Raw genomic sequence first — 16,763 nt, 5'->3', positions numbered from 1 at the left:
ATGAATATTCCACATGAATATGTTTCTTTAATTGATTCAAAGGCTTTGCACATTATAACATTTAACTAGTTTTATGTTTGAATATTTTCCAGAACCAAGGCAGATGGCAGTGGTTCAGTGTCAAATTCCACCAACCTTCAAATAGACCATACTGCCAGCACATGAATAACAGGAAGTGATGAGGTCAAAACTAACAATGCCTAACCTTCCAATTCCACAGCAAGCACATGAGCTTCCCAGTTTTTTCCCTCTCTTGTAACCACATTCCATTTTATAATTTTATGGGAATGCATGTGTATATACAGTATACATAAGCATACATAACTTCATAAAGATGTATCTGATATATGTGAGACAGGCAGTTGTATCAGCAAGGATACTGTGGTTAGATGGAAAAAAAACACGTAACTATTACTTTTGCTATTTCGCAACAGTGTGGCTTAAATCAGGATCTAATACTGCTGACTGTCTTAGGCAGCGGCTATCATGTGATTGGAGGAACATTGTGGTTTGGCATCTATGTCTGATTGTCACACAAAGCATATAGGCTAAAATCAAAGTGAATTTCTAGCTTTAACACAGATTTTACTTGTTGTGAATTTTTTCTTGTACTGTGGTCAGTGTCCTCCTGAAGGCAAAATTTCCCTCTTGCCAGTCTTTCCTTGCCAAATTGCAGGTATTCATTCTAACCTTAACAAGCTCTGCAGTCCTTGCTAAAGAAAATCATCCTCACCATCAGAGTTACTGCCTGATCAAACTACCCCTTAGAGAGGCAAAGATTTTCACTTCACCAGCTCTTTCAATCTTTCTCTTGAATGAATCCATAGGTGCGGATCCAAAGCAAATGAGTACAAATTGGACATCTGCATCCAAAGTTTGGTTTGACAGTGAGGTTCAAAACTATGTTGGTTTCATAGAAAGTTTTATGGCATGTTATTTGATACATCACTTTTTTGGGTGCTGTGACATAAAAATTCAAACAAAAAAGAACTGTTATGTGGTGATAGTTTATGGGAACGGTATCACATACAAAACAGTACACTACTCCAACATTACTGGAACACGCATTTACAACCTGAAGGATTCAATGCAATCAACCACAATTACATACTTCTCAGATTATACATTTGTTTCCAAAAACTGTCCATTTCTGGCATGCTTGTTATCAGTCCTATTTGCAAGGATAACAACACAGATCCTTATTCTATAATGTATTATGATACTGGAAAATCATGGGACCCTATCAACCATAGTTTCAGACAAAATCTCTCCACACCCTAAATATCTGTGTCTGGACTTAGGAACATCTTTCTTCAATTTATTTTTATAATTTGTTAATTCATTCTTAATAGATTTTGCTAGGGTGTGAGGTAAATTTAAATGAATTTCTTAAGAATTTGTGATGTTGTCAAGCTAAACGAAAAACAGGACCATTGGAAATGAAATAACCCAGTAACCAAAAGATTTACCATCATATTACACAATAGAGATAAAATTGTGCACATGCATCATTTTTTCAGTGCCAAACGCAATACCAGTGTGTTAAGCAAAACAGATATATTTCAACTCCTGGGAATTTTTTTCCCCTCTGTGTGAACTGTCTCTGACACAGTAAACAGTATGTAACTGTAAATTTGGAGATTCGCTGTCCCCAGGATGTAACCTCATTCTGTAGCTCTTCAGTTTTTGACTTGGGTTCGATCTTTGTTTTTAAAATCTAGCTCATTGCATAAGGGATACACAATATTTACATATTTTTTGTACCCTCTGACTGATTTATTAAGGTCAGCAGCTATGTGTCACTTTTTATTTGTGAGATCTTTGCCTCACCCCATGATGACGAATGACAAAAGGATTTTATATGGATGCTACCCTATTCTTACGGCCCTTTGAAACATGAAGGCATGGAAGTACAGCTGAAGATGCACTTAAATAGCAAAATGAAGATATTTCCCCCTAATTTATTAAAATCTTATTTCATGGGATGTTTTTTATTTCTCCACTAACATTATCTTGTGTTCACAGTATAAAAGAGGGGAGATACCTTTTTTTTCTTTCTTCGAGCCTGTTATAGGTCCAGTTGATTTTCTGATCGTGAAAGCTTTAAGGCTCCTTACACTGGCCTTTGTGTTTAATGCATGACAGGAAAAAAGCCAGAAAGAGTAAAATCAATACATCTCACTTTATCCTGATGGTTCATAGTATGTGCAGTAATTCAAAAAATAAAACAATTCTAAGGATCATTTCTGCCGTTCTGTTTGTGAAGTCTCGTATGAGAGGATATAGGGTAGATATTTCTTTTTCAAATTCAAAAATTCAGAAAAAAAGGGCACACATGACGTTTTACATAGCGAATGTCACCTTAATCATGAAAAATAATCAGCCTCAGAAACACAACCTTAAAATTTGGGTTATGTTTCTGTGTTTTTGTAGAGGTATTCATAAATTTCATATCATAATTCTACAGTATGGTCAATTTTATGAAAAGTAATCTGTTTCACATTCTTAAGGACAACAGAACAGAAACTGTGTATGACATCCTGTGATACATGTATGTGGTATTACCTCCAGGACTTTACACTGTTGGTGGATGTAGGGAACTTCAGGATTGTTGTTGATCTTAAAGCAAAAGGTGTAATACAAAACACAATAAAACTGCTGCTCAAGGATATTTGTTTGCATTGGTCACTTTTATTTCCACAAAATTTTAAAGTGCATGTTCAATTCCTAATTTCCTATTTGAATAATCTCGTTATGAGAAAACAACCTGAAACATGTCAAGCCACATAACATCATGTAAACAACTGCAAGGTGGTTTTTCCCATTGTTACATTAATTAACTTAACAAATCAGCCCGTACAAATGAACCAGCAAACTTCAGATTTCAGTCAATACAAATTCAAAATTAAAATAACACTTTAAAAATAACACAGTTCCATTAAAAAGGTTTTTTTAATTGATAAAATCAAGGGTCTGAGAGAGCCAGTCAACCCTTTGTCCAAAATGAACATTTTAAGCTCTTTTCTCACTGCACTTCATTTGACTTAGCCTCGGGCTAAAAGGTCCCTCGACCCTGAGCTAAGCAATCACGTTCTTGGAACATCAGTCTGATTCTGGAGCCAATTTAACCTAGCTCCAGGAAAGGGTTAGCACTGACCTTTCCAATGTAACAGACAGAGTTATGAAAGGCCAATGTCAAACAAATGGAATCTAAACCATGGGCTAACAAACCCCAGTGTGAGAAACCCGTTTGGTCAGTTAAAGAGTAAAATGCGGTAATACTGTTTAATAGTAATGTAACACTTATATGTTCGCATCACATGGTATCTTCGTTCATTTACATATTGCAGATTGTACACAGCAGCATTTAAATAGGTCACAAGCAGCAGTGAAAGACAAGCGAAGCGAGAAGGCCAAGACAACAAAAAAATATACTCACGTGGACTCTACATACAAATCCCAGGATGCTTTGTGTAGAAACTATACAAAAAAATGTAAAAGACTGTGTGTGCATGTGTGTGTGTGTGTGTGCGTGCGTGCGGACTTGTGTGTGTGTCAGGAAAAAGGGAACTGGTCCTACTCTCTTTTGTGACTTTTTGTAAAGGGTGAATGTGGGTTTTTTTGTCCTTCAGCCAGTCAGTTCTACGGGTAGCTCCCTGCTACACAGCGCCTCCCACTGCCGGGCCAGGAGTGAGATCAGCCTCTCCCTGCTGTCTGCCCCGGGCACAAATATACACCACTGCACCTCGCTCTCAGCCCCACTTGTTCCCTGCATCTTCTCCCCGCCGCTCTGCTCCTCTGCAAAATGGTCCATGGTCAGGTGACACAATAAGTCTGGGCCTGGAACGTCATCAAAGACCAGCGTGAGAGCCTGGGGGTACGGCTGGTATCCCATGAGCACTCTGTCCAGGTCGCGGATGCGACGCGCGTCTGTGAGGCAGTACTTGTCCCTCGGAGGTGGCTCTTTGGCAAAGTCTGGAAGCGGATAGCTGATGTAGTCCTCGTCCAACAGGAAGATGTCAGTGCTGGTGAGGATGAGGGTTTTGGGTTGAAGGAGACACGAGTTATCAGTGGACTGGCCCCCAGCACTCTGCACTTGGAACACCAGCACATAGAGCAGAATATTGAAAGACCGCGGCGCCCCTTGTGGTCCTTTCCTCTCCGCTACAATGAACGTCAAGTCCCCTATCTCCTCCTCACTCGGATACACAAACTTCACCTTGCTGGAGTGGACCAATTCATAGTTCTCCATTTTACCTGAACCAAGTTAAAAACAAATTTAATCTCCAGAGATGTACATAGATGCTTTACACTTGTTCCACCACCTTCTGTGAAATCATAACTTTTTACTGTAATATTCTGATATGATAAAAGCATTATATGAGAACTTCAGAACGTAACCTGGGCACAGTATTGTTTAAAAATGCTGCCTCTACCTGTGCTCTTATTCCCAAACTGCGAGTAAAAATCTTGCTCGGAAGGCTCTGGAGAGGGCATTTTTTCCAGTAAGGACAGAACAGTCATCAGCTGCTGGAGAAAGTCATGTGTGTTGTAGCTGTCTCGGCTTAGGCATGAAATAATGTGGTCTGCTGACAAACCTGCACAAAGGTTAAAGATTAAAAAAAAAGAAAGAAAGAAAGAAAGGAAGAAAGAAAGAAAGCAAAAAGAAATGCTACAGCCTGACTTCCTGTTTTCTACTGCAACCATTTTCCCACATTATAAAAAACAGCATTCATTCCTTGCTGTGATATTCAACTGTCATTTTGTTTAGATTTAACAGCTGGAAAAGACTATTTAATTACCAAAAAAAGAATGTGAATCCTCTGATTTTGCAATAAACTCCATCTTGATGAGGAGGGTCAGCTCAAAGATGTGTGATCCCTAAGTATATTTAACTATGACAACACTTCAAAACCTCTTCTGAAATGTTTCAACTACACAAAAAACAGTACACCCCTTCATCCTAGCATTTTTCAACATCTGAATGACAATATTACATTTTTTTCAATCATTAAACTCTACTTTGGTCACAGATTCTGTTTTACCCGCAAAAAATATAGGTTCATGAATAAGTTTTCCATTTAAACATTATAAAAAGAACATTTATTCGCTGAATAACTGCTGAACATCAAAGGTTCTGGAAATGATCACTCACCAACAACCCTGAAGTACTGGTCAAACAGCCCTACGTTAACACTCTGCAGGTCACTGAGCTTGATGGTTAAACAGAATGAGATGGTAAAGTCTGCCTCCTTTTGCTCTGATGGATGCCAATTCCACATCACTAGACAGAGAAAGGAAAAAATAACCCCTATTTCCAAGATATGAGGAACTGTGTAGCCATTCCTATAAAATGAACCATTAGCAATTAGCTAATTCCAGTCCTATACGGTGGAAATCACTTGATGGAACAGAAATTGCTGGTGAAACTAGGACAAGATATTGTTCACTACAGTACCTTGATTACTTAGAGTGGCGGCCACATCATCCAAGATGAAGTAGACTGCCTGGGTGGAGAGCATGATGCACGAGGCCATTTCTACGTCAGGGGACTTGTAGAACAACACAGACGACCACAGGATGTGCTTCAGCTCCTCATTCTCCACCTACATTACCACACAACAGATCATTACCAACTCCATCAGAGGAGAGGAGAACCACACACTGACCTTGGCTCACAGGGCCAGTTCTCACATTTTCAAAACACAGTGAGTACCCAGCTACAGGGATAACTATCTATTCTTGGCATTTAAAGTTTTAGAAATACTGGCTTCAACTTAGGTCTAAAATGGCTGCTAAGAGCAACTGAAGTCAGTTCAAATACTGATTTCTCAGGACTTAATCAAGATGAAAATCCTCTCACGGGGAAACTGCCCCCCCCCACCCCCCTCAGCATAATAACTTCACAATGCCTGCCTTAACACACTATTGCCCATAATTTCTATGCCTCAACTTTAATGACAGCAATAAAATCATTTAACAACATATTTGTGGTCGAGCACAGCGAAGCAGTACAGAGCCTTGAAATACTCACAATTAAATGTTCAGGGCAAAGGCACAAAAATTCAAGACAAAAAAGTCCATTACCTCAGCAATGTTGTTATGGAAGAACTGGACAATCTCCTTTCCTCTCAGTGAAGACAGGTAGTGGAGAGAGGGAGAGAGGGAGAGGTGGGATGGACACTGATTCTCCTCGGAGAGTTTTAGGATGAGGGATTCAGTCGGGTACAGCAGAGAGAGCGTTAAATGGGGCCTGTGCACTCCCTGAGGAACACTTGGGGGGGGGGGGGTGTAATTGATCACAAACATCATTAGCAGGCCTTGGATACACAGCATCTCTGCATTATTCAAAAACAGTGAAATTGTATTTTTATTCAGCTAGCAGTAATTTAGTTCACTGAAGAGTTTTATGTGTACCTGGACATCTGCAACATTTGGATGTTTTTGCTTGGTGTGGAAAACTGGTTGACTTTGCATTGACAGTGTTTTGTCTGTAGTAGAGCGATGGTCTTAACGTCTCTGAGGCTGGCGCGGGACTGACTGAACTCTCGCAAGAAGATGAATTTGTCGTGAGGTCGGGTAAACACTGCCGTGATGCGTTCGTGACCAGCCATCAGTTCTAGGACATGGCCGCTATGGAACTGCTGCGTGGGCTTGTCAGAACGACCAAGGCAGCACTGCCTTGGGTCAAGGAGCACAGAACCCAGGGGGATGCGAGTAAGCTTGGAGGAGAGGCGTACTCGCTGGACTTCGGACAAGTCTCTGGCTGTCAGAGCCACGAAATCCACCTTCAAGATACACAGGTGGCGCCCGGAGAGGAAAAGGAGACAGGGCACCGAGGTGAAGCTTTGGTCGCTCTCACAGGGGCACAGCTGAGATAGCGTGTCAGGGGGGACAGAGCTACTTTGAGCCTGTGAGGTATTTGAGACCTCCTCGTTAAGGCAGGACAAAGAGGCGAGGTGAAGGAGGTGAGCTGAATGACCTCCTCTCACCATGCTGTCATTCTCCTCCATCTCCCAGGAGTTCAGGAACTGCCGTAGGAGCTGCTGAGGTGAGGCTGGCCCTCCGGTCTGCTCGTGGGCAGCACCATTTACCAGTGACCCCACTGCGGAATGAATCTCTTTTAAGCTTTCACCATCTGAGAGGAAGTACCACCGTGTCGGGCAGGACTTCACTCTCAGAGAGATGCAGGTCTCTGGAATGTCAAACTGAAAAGCCTCGATGTCCGTGTATGGCACAATCAAGTCAACCTTGAGGCTCTCCATAAGTTTTTGCAGGTTCTCGGGCAGCTCTGTGGACTGGGCTCTTAGGATCGCTACCAAGCTGTCTGTCAACGTGAAGCAACACGGCCACTGGTTCACACCCACACCATCAGCCACCCGCACGCAGTGAGACCACATCACTTTACTGACGTGAACGGCCTCCCTTTTCACCTCATCTGTCTCTTTTCCCTGTTCTACAGAGGAAGACGAGCAGCCCAAGATCTCTTCACCTTTATCCAGGCCCATCTCAAAGTACCCGTCCCCTGAGTCTGGACTGCCCTGCTCAGTCACCTCCGAGGTCTGAGGTTCTTCCTGATTGGAGGGCATAAGTCCGCTCTCCCAGTGTGCCTGGCTGATGAGGGCAGACAGTCGGGCGGTGAAGTCTAGGTTGGCAGTGCTGTATGATAGCAAGTAGACAGGGAGTACTGGTGTGGTGTTGCTGGTAATCCATGGGTCTTGGTGTTCTGAACAAGAGCAGCAACTGAAGCAAAAAATAAAAAAATAAATAAACTATCACACAGCCGCTCCAGTGCCAGGTAACTCATAAGACAAGCCAAAGAAGAAATACACTGCAATACAGGACTGTACTAGCAATAAATAATATCAGATGATGCCAAGCCTGTACACTTTACATATAGTCTCTACAGGTTAAAATCTGCATTGATTGTACAGCCAAGCAAATCTCTAAGGCAATGTTTTTAAAAACTATGTAAACCTGTTAAGTTAGTACATGAACTAAAACAAGACGGACTAAAAATGCTACTAAGAAAGCAAGCCAGGTTTATTCCCATTTCCAAGGAGCTGACAAATGTGTACATCAAAGGCACTTCATGTTTTGCGCAAGCTTTTCCTCTGTATCTTAACGCTCTTTTAAAAACAAACACACAGGGCAGTGTCAGGTCAGTGGGAAATGTCAAAGTAAGGTCGGAACGGTCAGAACAGTCAGAAATGATTCAATGAGGAAGTGAGAATGCTGCATGGAGAGCGATAATGTTAAAAACAACATTAAAGAGGTTGGTGCTCAATCTGAAAGTACAGGCCTTTGTCACACATCAATGTTTAAAAAATACAAACTGTGGAGTTATGTGAGATTTGTATTCCACAGAAAGACATATCAGTGAACATTTTTAACTACTGTGAGCCGTTTCCCTCTCTGTTTTATTCAGTTTCCTTGTAAGTAAGAATTAAATATACAACCAAAGACTGATTCAGTTTCCCAAGGATTAAAACCATAAATCACGTATCTGCACCCTTAAATGTCATTTGGCCATTAATTAGAAGATAAGCACAGTACAGAGCAGGTTTTAAAACATCCTCTTCATGTGAGGGAGGTGAACAAAAGCTGGCCACCTCCATCTTGTTGACCAAAAAAAAAAAAAAAAGGTGTTGACTGCAAACAAAAGGCTGTCACTGAACGCATCAATATCCACGACTTACACACATAGTTCATGTTTCTCTTAGGTGTCAATGACGAGTGAAATTTACCATAAAACAAGATCACAAAGGCTTCAACAAGATCAGCAGAGAAATACAATGAAACTGACCTGACGTTCCCACATTCAACTTCTTGATCACTGGGGTTCTCAGAGGACAAATCAAGGTGTTCAGTTTTAACCTGAGAAAAAATAAATGAAACTAAGATTAACTGAAAATGGAACAGGATATCAAGTGATCTTGTTGGTGGTTTGATTAAATATATAAAAATCACCTGAGGAGTCATCTCGTTTGATGTGCTGTGTGTATTATTGCATCGCTGGGTAGGTGTAGAATCCACGGGAGTCAGTATTTCTTTGGTTGTAATGGCTTCATCTTTACATACTATTTCTGAAATTAAAATGTGTTTATTAGACATGTATTTGTAAATTTCTACTGTTAACATGCCCTGTTAGGAAAAAGAGCCAAATGAATAAGAGAGTAAGACTCTGGCTCATGACACAAATGAAGCAAAACAAAACATCAGTAAACATGTTTAAAACTGACATGTTAGTACACATCTGATAGCGGGTAAAAACTGAGGTTTATACTCAGGTTAATATAACGAGTACAAAATCCAGTCCCCAGCCGGAGAAAATGTATTTGCAGATATTCTCAGTTGTTACAGGAATCATCGTTAAAAGTCAGTCACTCGCTGGAATTACATATACTAATAATTATTAATGCCAGTCATGTGTAGTATGACTGAGAAGGGGTAGTTTTTTGCTTACACTTCAGTTTTTTACTAGACCTAACCCCCCCCCAACTATTCTTGACATTCTTTTTCAATTCGCTCACAACATATTCTCTCTATTCCCTCAATTCTGCCTTCTTCATTCTGTAAAACCTGCCTTCATGTGTCGAGATAACAAGAAGACAAAGGGCTCTATAGCATCTCGCTAACCAGACTGCAAGTTGAGATTCAAGTCCTGAAAGCCAAATGGATGTAGCTCTTTCCATTTTAGGTCACAGGCATAAAATGGATGTGAAAACATTTGATAAAAGCTCATCGAATTTTATGCATCTAATACAAGCTGGAACACTGAGTGACCTCTGCTTGAGGTTCTATGAGTGCATATCCTGGTATTTCTGCGTTAAGCAAACACACATGCAAGCAGAATGAATATTTAAGATCCCTGTGTACCCCCTTCAACAACAAGGACAACTGCTACACGGCCAGCTGGCAAGCAAAGGCATTGCTGTGGGCAAACGTGCTGCTAAACAAATGCAGTGCCCATTATAATCTGGCGCTGGAGGTGGAGCAAGAGCTTTTGCAGCACTGTTAACATTATGGTCCACGCTAGAGTGTTTTAGACTTCGGCTCTGTCTCTAAGGCAGACTTGGGTGGTAATAAGTACAGACAGTAAAATGCTCTTGCTGAGGGAAGCTGCCTCTGAAGCAAAGATCAGTGATAGAAACAGACACACGCCCCCCCACCCCCACCCCCTGGAATGGGACCCTGCAGAGAAAGACTAATGTGTGAGAAACCCAGCCCCCCACCCCCAAGCAAGCAGCCTGATACATACATGATTACCTTGGCTGGAGCTGGCTGACTGAGAAAGAGATGGAGAGAGGGCATGTGGCACAGCAAGAGAAGAAGAAGAGGATGCGAGTGGCCCACTTGCTGACTGTCTGGGTGCATCACTGATCTAAACAAAAGCAGCAGACACCTCTTTTTAGGGTATAGGGCAACATCATGGTCCAAATACAGCACAAAGACATGCTATCTGATGTCTTGGACATTTACTAATTGCTGCAGACATTTCAAATGACATGCATTTGCCATCCATAATGGCAACTGGCTATATTCATTTTAAAAATGACTTCTCTGCCAGTTGCTAAAAGTACTCCACCAGGAAGAAAACACAGAGGCATCTCTTTCGTGTATGGGAATGTGTAAGAAGATAAAGATGCAGGAAAGAAAATAAAGCTGGGAAAGCATTGGCATAACAGCCTGTGAAGTGCTCCTCCCTACCACCACACGGATAACCATATCTACAGTCCCTGTTTTGCAAAATACCACATGCGGCCACAAGGGGGACCACTCCTGAATAAGTTTGACGAGCTCTGCAAACAAACTGCCTATCCACGACTAAATGCTGAGCTCAGTAACACAGACACAACGGAGCTCTGATCAACCTTTCTAATCTATCTGCTTCTCTGCCAAAGGTTATTCAACATTTATTTGTCTTCCTGCAGAGGAAGAGGAAACACAGTCGCCTGTACAGCCTAAGCAGCACACTAAGATTGAGTTTTATTTACAGAAGGAACATTTGTCTCCTGCAAGATGTGTGTAACACCTTTTAACCATTTTTCATTTTCTTCAATGCCACTCCCAAGTACAGTCATCCTCATATACTTCACGTGGATCAAGTTATTTTTGAATGCCTTTTACATTATGTTTGGTTTATTGCCTTTATCGATCCTTCAACCAAAATCAACTATGACGTGAAATAAATTAAGAGAAACAAGGAGAAATAGCGAAAGATAGCAAGAAAGCCACGTAAAGCATGCTGTGTTGAGTTATACAAAGATCAAAAAGAGGAACCATTTTCATTTTGTGAGTGTCAGTCTCAATTTTGACAGCCACAAATACAAAAGGACCAAAACTCAGCTCACACATACAACAAGTTGTTAGTGAAAAGTGAATTCTGAAACAGGCATGTTATGATGCAAATAATGTTAACTTACAAGCTGTTTGCTGTCAGCATGAGTATTGCAAGATGTTTATAAATTAAAGATAAGAAAATATGTTTAAGAAAATATAACTGAATACAACTCTATTCTGATCACAGCGTAAATCACACAAGAGTGGTAAATGTTGGTCTTTGTAATCATAAGAATACCTTTTTTTCATTGTTTGCCATTCTGTCTTTGACTTCTTTGGCTTTCTGAATGGCTTTCAGTACCTCCACAGTGTCAAGCTCCTTCTCTGTAGTTGCAGTGCAATCCAAGCAAACCTTCAGTTTGAAATAAAAGACAAGCATTGTTTTAGTGAACCGTTCTTTTCAATGGCATAAATATACTGTATATCCAGTGAATTCTATCGCTTGATCCCTGAAGAGTAAAATTTCAGACAAAATCCTGTCAAACTGATTTTCAGTTTCAGATTTAAGAACAGGTGTTTGTACAAAAAGAACAGTTCCTCAATTTTTGCATGTGTTTCAGTACCCCAAAACACATGTTTAGGAGGCTTTCCTCCAAATTACTATCTTCAAAGTATCAAAACTTTATATTAAAACATTGCAAAATATTAACTTCAAAACTGCTGTCTAATGGTACCTATGTTTTCACAATCAGTAATTTTATGTCAGTATTGTCTACTTGCATACATTCATTTTAAGACTTGGTTTGTAATGTTTTTGATGGCTGCTATTTTATAATCATATTCTACAGAACAAATGTCATCATCAAATCTCAATCCAAACGTCATATAGTATGTCAAACAGATATCAATATCTGAATAAATCTGAGGGTACCATACCTCAGAAGCCCTGTCCCAGAACTGAGCCAAAACTTTTGTTCGGTAGTCTGGAATGATACACATGGGGTTGTTGGTGAGGCAGAGTTTTTCCAAACACGGGAGCGTTCCAATGTGCTTTATTTCATCCAACTGAGGAAAGAAAAGAGAATGTTTTCTACAATATATCTGGATAGGAATATCAAGTATCATTCTCTGTTAATATGTAAAACATGTAAAATGAAAATAACAAAAATAATACCTGAGCTAGTTTGTTGTTGCTTAAATCCAAGTTGACAAGAGAGTAAAGTTTACTAAGACCAGAGAGGGTTTCAAGCTGATTCCCGGTCAGATTCAGAGTTTTAATGTTCCCGAGCTTGGTATGAACTCCTTCAAGTACTGTGAGCTTGTTGTAAGACAGGTCCAAGTGCACCAAGTTGTACAAATGCTAAAGCAGAATCAATAACATTTTACCTGTTGCCAAAAGCATTAATTATTCCATTCCAAATTGTTTAAGTTATATGTACACATATTTCAGCTGAATCTCTATAGAACTAATACAACCTTCAGTCAACAATAAAATTTCAATTAACGCATATATTAATAAACTACTTTGAGAAACCTACCTGAAGGTTTTCCACAAGTGAAAGCTCATTATAACTTAGATCAAGGAATTCAACTTGAGGAATTAATTTCTGAAAAAGACAAGAAAAAATGTTTTCTACTCAGTATTCTGATCCAAAATATGCACTTTCAGAGAAAAAAAAAAATAGGGGAAAAAAAAAAAACCCAAAGCTGTATCACTCACAACAGACTCATCAATGCAGCTGATGTGATTGTGACTCATGTCCAAAGTTGTCAACATCTTCCATGTTGGAATGACTGCTGTCACAGGGCAGTCTGTGTCCACTCCTTCAGGCTCCCACTGAGCAAACTCAGAGGCTTCTGGAACTAAAATCTCCTAACAAAGGCCATTCATATACATGACATAATGCTGGTAAGCCAGTGTCCATGAAGTACAACATTTTTGTGACACCTCTGAATGTCACTTCAAATTGAATCCATGCATTAAGTCAGTAAAATCAACCAATCTTTTTGAGCTATCTGAGGGGTAAATATTTGAGGGGAAATTCCTATTCTGTAAGCACTGTATGGAAATAACCATGAATGAACTGTTGCTAATACTTAGGAAACAGATTTTTCAAGTCCTCAGCTTTAGACTTTATTACTGTAAAAGGATATCATTAACAAAAAGGCACTGCAGTAAATAAAATATGAAGTATGGTTTGTGGCCGGGTAGATAAACCGATAAAAGCTTTCAGCCAATTATGAAACAACAGAAAACATTCAAAGTACCTTCATTGTTGTTGCTGACTGATGAATGCTCAGTGTTGCCAGAGTGGGTTTCAATGAAGGCAAGCCTTTTATCTGTGCTGCATCACAATCGCTGATCTGCAATGGAATATCACTAAGCTCTTTCCTTCAAAAACTCTCTGCTCTGAAGCAATTATACATATAAGTTTTTTTTCTCACCTCAATCTGATGGAGTGATTTGAAAAAAGACAGGTCAAATGGAAGTGTGTGCTCTTGAATACTGCTAGTCCCCACTACTCCCTTCGTTCCAGGGATCTTGGAGACAAAATACCACCAATACCATTTCAGGATATTTTAACACTAATCAAACAACATGACAATGGGTAAGAGAACACAACACATGACATGGTATGCATCATGTTATTAAAGCCACGCTGTGCTATACAATGCATGCCGTTGGTGAATTAGTTACCAGTGGGACTAATATTTAAACTGTTTGGTCCAAAACTGTTGCTTCTTTTATCCAAAACACAAAAAGAGAGACTAAGTAATTTCCTGTAGTTTATAACCACACTTTAACAAGCAGATATGCAAACTGATATGATCAAAACCCTCAGCTGCCCCTCCTTAAAATCACTGTGTGGGGACTCAGAGATGTTGACTGGTAAGATCTTAAAAATGCAAGAAATAGCACAGAAAGTATTCTACACTCTGCTAAAGAGCCCCTCTGCCCCTTTCTTATTGCAAATTTCAGTTCAGAACAAAGCCTGCAGACTGTAACTTTGGAGACAATAATATATATGAGGAATTCTCTCTAGAAGGAATCAAATGTAAATTACCTTGAAAAGGAATTCTCACCTTGAGATATTTGAGTCGACAGGCAAAATCCAGAATGTGCCCTAGGTCTGCCCTGGCATCTCCATTGGCACAGGTTGGTTTGGCATGTTTCAGTTGTTGAGTGATAGCATAAAGCTGCAGGGGTCTCAATAAAAATACCTCACCAGCCACCAACAACTGCTCACCTAAGAGAAGAACAATTAAAAAAGAAAACACTCACACACAAGTGAAAAAAAGCAAGTACAAAACAAAAACAGTGCATATGTTCAATTCCCTTTGGTTCTGTTCTGGCAAAAGTCCATAGTGTGCTTCCATACAATTAATGTTTAATAACTGTCCCAGGCTAAGAAACCAAAATACTCATTTACCTTTATGAAACAGTTCCTCTGCAAGGGCAGCAGCTATTCCATTAATTTCCTAAAATCATAATTATAAAAGCAATACAAGTTTAGTCAATGAACACTTGAAGCTTTCACTGATAAGGCAAAAAATGAAGAAATATTTTCAGCCTCATCAGTAGAACCAATAACACTGAGATCATTGATTTCCAAAGACACAAGGAGCAAACAACAGAGTAGCAGAATTTTAAAATGCTGAGTCTAGCTAATCTTTAACAAGGTTGTTATCTCAAGGTTTGTGGATAATTCAAAACTTCAGATGAAAGCTTAGAATGTACAAAAGACAAAAAAAAGGACAATACACCACAGAAGTATTTTGACAGAAGACTTTGAATTCAGAGATACATGTCTGCTTTGGAACAAGAGCGTCCACTTACATACAAATGAAAATGTAGGAAGTAGGATAAGACTTTAGGTGCAGCCACAGGGAATCTGCTTAGCAGTGTCTGAAGGTACACCTCCAGCTCCTTCTGTCTCTTTTCAACCAGGCTTTTGGAGTTCTTACCAATGATTTTCTTAGGTGGCAACAGATTTTTGTCGATTTTCTTCTCTGAAGTGAGCTGATGGGGGGAAAAAACATTATTCTAAATATCCAGCCAAAGCTGTAATGTATAAATGCCACCACGTCAAATTTTATTCCACCAATCATGTTTATTACTCTCTGAACTCATTTTAAAATGCAGACACATTTTTTATCACTTTGGAGATGTCTCTGTTTCACCCACTTTCTCATGTAAATCATGGAAGTCACTGTATCGGTGCTTAACAGTCCATTTATGTGCTCCCACAGTCACTTCAATGATGTAAACCTGAAGAAAATGAAGGAAAAAATGCTATACATGACTCTGTAAGAAACATCAAACACAGGATCACAAACCACTCATCAGCTGAAAGCATGACAATTTTATGACCACCGAGAGGTACTGACGTCATGTAACTTGAGATGCCCCGAACAGAAGAAACACTGTTCAAAGTCCTTTGCAGCAGAGAGAGTGCAAAGATACAAGTATGGTAGGCCTGTTTGGAATTGCTTTTCTTTTTCGTATCACAAAGTCACACAAGAAGAAATTCTGTTCAGTTCAACTGTACAATTTAAGAGCAATAGCTGCGGGGAACGGTACATTTCCCTTTAGAAACCCAAACATTTACAATGGGGGGAAAACGTTTCACAAGGAAAAGCACGTAACGGCCATGTACTATCGCGCTACACAGTATCTTCAGCAGACGTTGAAGACTTAACAAAACATTGACATTACATTACAAACATAAGCCCTCACTCGCATAGCTACATCGCTAATAGCCTTGTGTAACAGCCACATATGACTGATTTGGAGTGTTGACAGTATGTTCACAGCAAATACATTTTGTTAGTAAACAAAACCACTTGATAAATAAAATAAACATTGACTTTTCATTCATATCCGTCCTCTTATTGCTATGAATCAATTTATCCAACATCACTTGTAACAGCAACCGTGGAAACTGTGAATATTTCCAACAGTTATCTCGATTTTACATGAATTTTTCTAGCGAAAAACAACGAAGATAAACGTGACAACTGGTTATAGTTTGAGTGAGTGCACTTAAATGCTGTATATATAATAAAAAAGAATCCTTACTTCTAAATATTCGTTGTATGTCTGCTGTACTGGGTGGCTACTCCAACGGCATCGCTAGCTGGTTAATTAATTGTTATCCTTGCTACATTGCTAACGTTAGCTGATGTGAGAAGCACAAGAAAAATGAACTCACGGTGTAGTTTTCCACAAGTTCAGATCCCACAATGCAGACCTTCTTCTCTGTATTTTGCTCTGCGAATTCTGCATAATCCATTATAAAATTCCGTGATGAAAATACCTCTGGGGAGAGCAAATTAATGACTAGTTGACATTTCAGCTAAAGCGCTCTTGCGTCTCCATCTTTGTTTTGATCACCAGCTGCAACCAAATTCAATTCTGAATGCTTTATTTAAAGCAGTCTTGGGACAAAACGGTTCCTGTGGCGGGGGCGGAGGTCCAA

The 16,763-nt window shown here is 39.8% G+C and overlaps 1 protein-coding gene across 1 annotated transcript; it reads right to left on the bottom strand.

Moving 5' to 3' along the window:
• Positions 1-3,529: 3,529 nt before the first annotated feature.
• On the bottom strand, positions 3,530-16,606 carry nisch (nischarin). Its single transcript, XM_030778260.1, has 21 exons — positions 16,497-16,606; positions 15,470-15,553; positions 15,122-15,304; positions 14,715-14,763; positions 14,368-14,531; positions 13,729-13,824; positions 13,552-13,647; positions 13,004-13,156; positions 12,822-12,890; positions 12,458-12,643; positions 12,220-12,348; positions 11,582-11,695; positions 10,270-10,384; positions 8,971-9,086; positions 8,807-8,877; positions 6,418-7,743; positions 6,088-6,274; positions 5,459-5,606; positions 5,156-5,284; positions 4,437-4,598; positions 3,530-4,257 (listed from the first exon to the last, which is right to left on the bottom strand). The coding sequence occupies exons 1-21, from the start codon at positions 16,575-16,577 to the stop codon at positions 3,629-3,631; spliced, it is 4,287 nt and encodes a 1,428-aa protein (XP_030634120.1). The 5' UTR covers positions 16,578-16,606; the 3' UTR covers positions 3,530-3,628.
• Between the last annotated feature and the right edge of the window lie 157 nt (positions 16,607-16,763).

Source organism: Chanos chanos, chromosome 6 (genome assembly GCF_902362185.1).
Source record: "Chanos chanos chromosome 6, fChaCha1.1, whole genome shotgun sequence".
Lineage (NCBI taxonomy): Eukaryota > Metazoa > Chordata > Actinopteri > Gonorynchiformes > Chanidae > Chanos > Chanos chanos.
The sequence above is the reverse complement of the archived record's forward strand: the minus strand, read 5'-3'. Positions and strand labels throughout refer to the sequence as shown.

Bases quoted from the DNA above. Each gene is read 5' to 3' on its own strand.
- nisch (XM_030778260.1), bottom strand. From the start codon at position 16,577: ATGGATTATGCAGAATTCGCAGAGCAAAATACAGAGAAGAAGGTCTGC. The intron at 15,305-15,469 runs GTGGGTGAAACA...TCCCCCCATCAG, and splicing joins TCCATGATTTACATGAGAAA to CTCACTTCAGAGAAGAAAAT. The intron at 13,825-14,367 runs GTGAGAATTCCT...TTTGTCTCCAAG, and splicing joins GTCGACTCAAATATCTCAAG to ATCCCTGGAACGAAGGGAGT.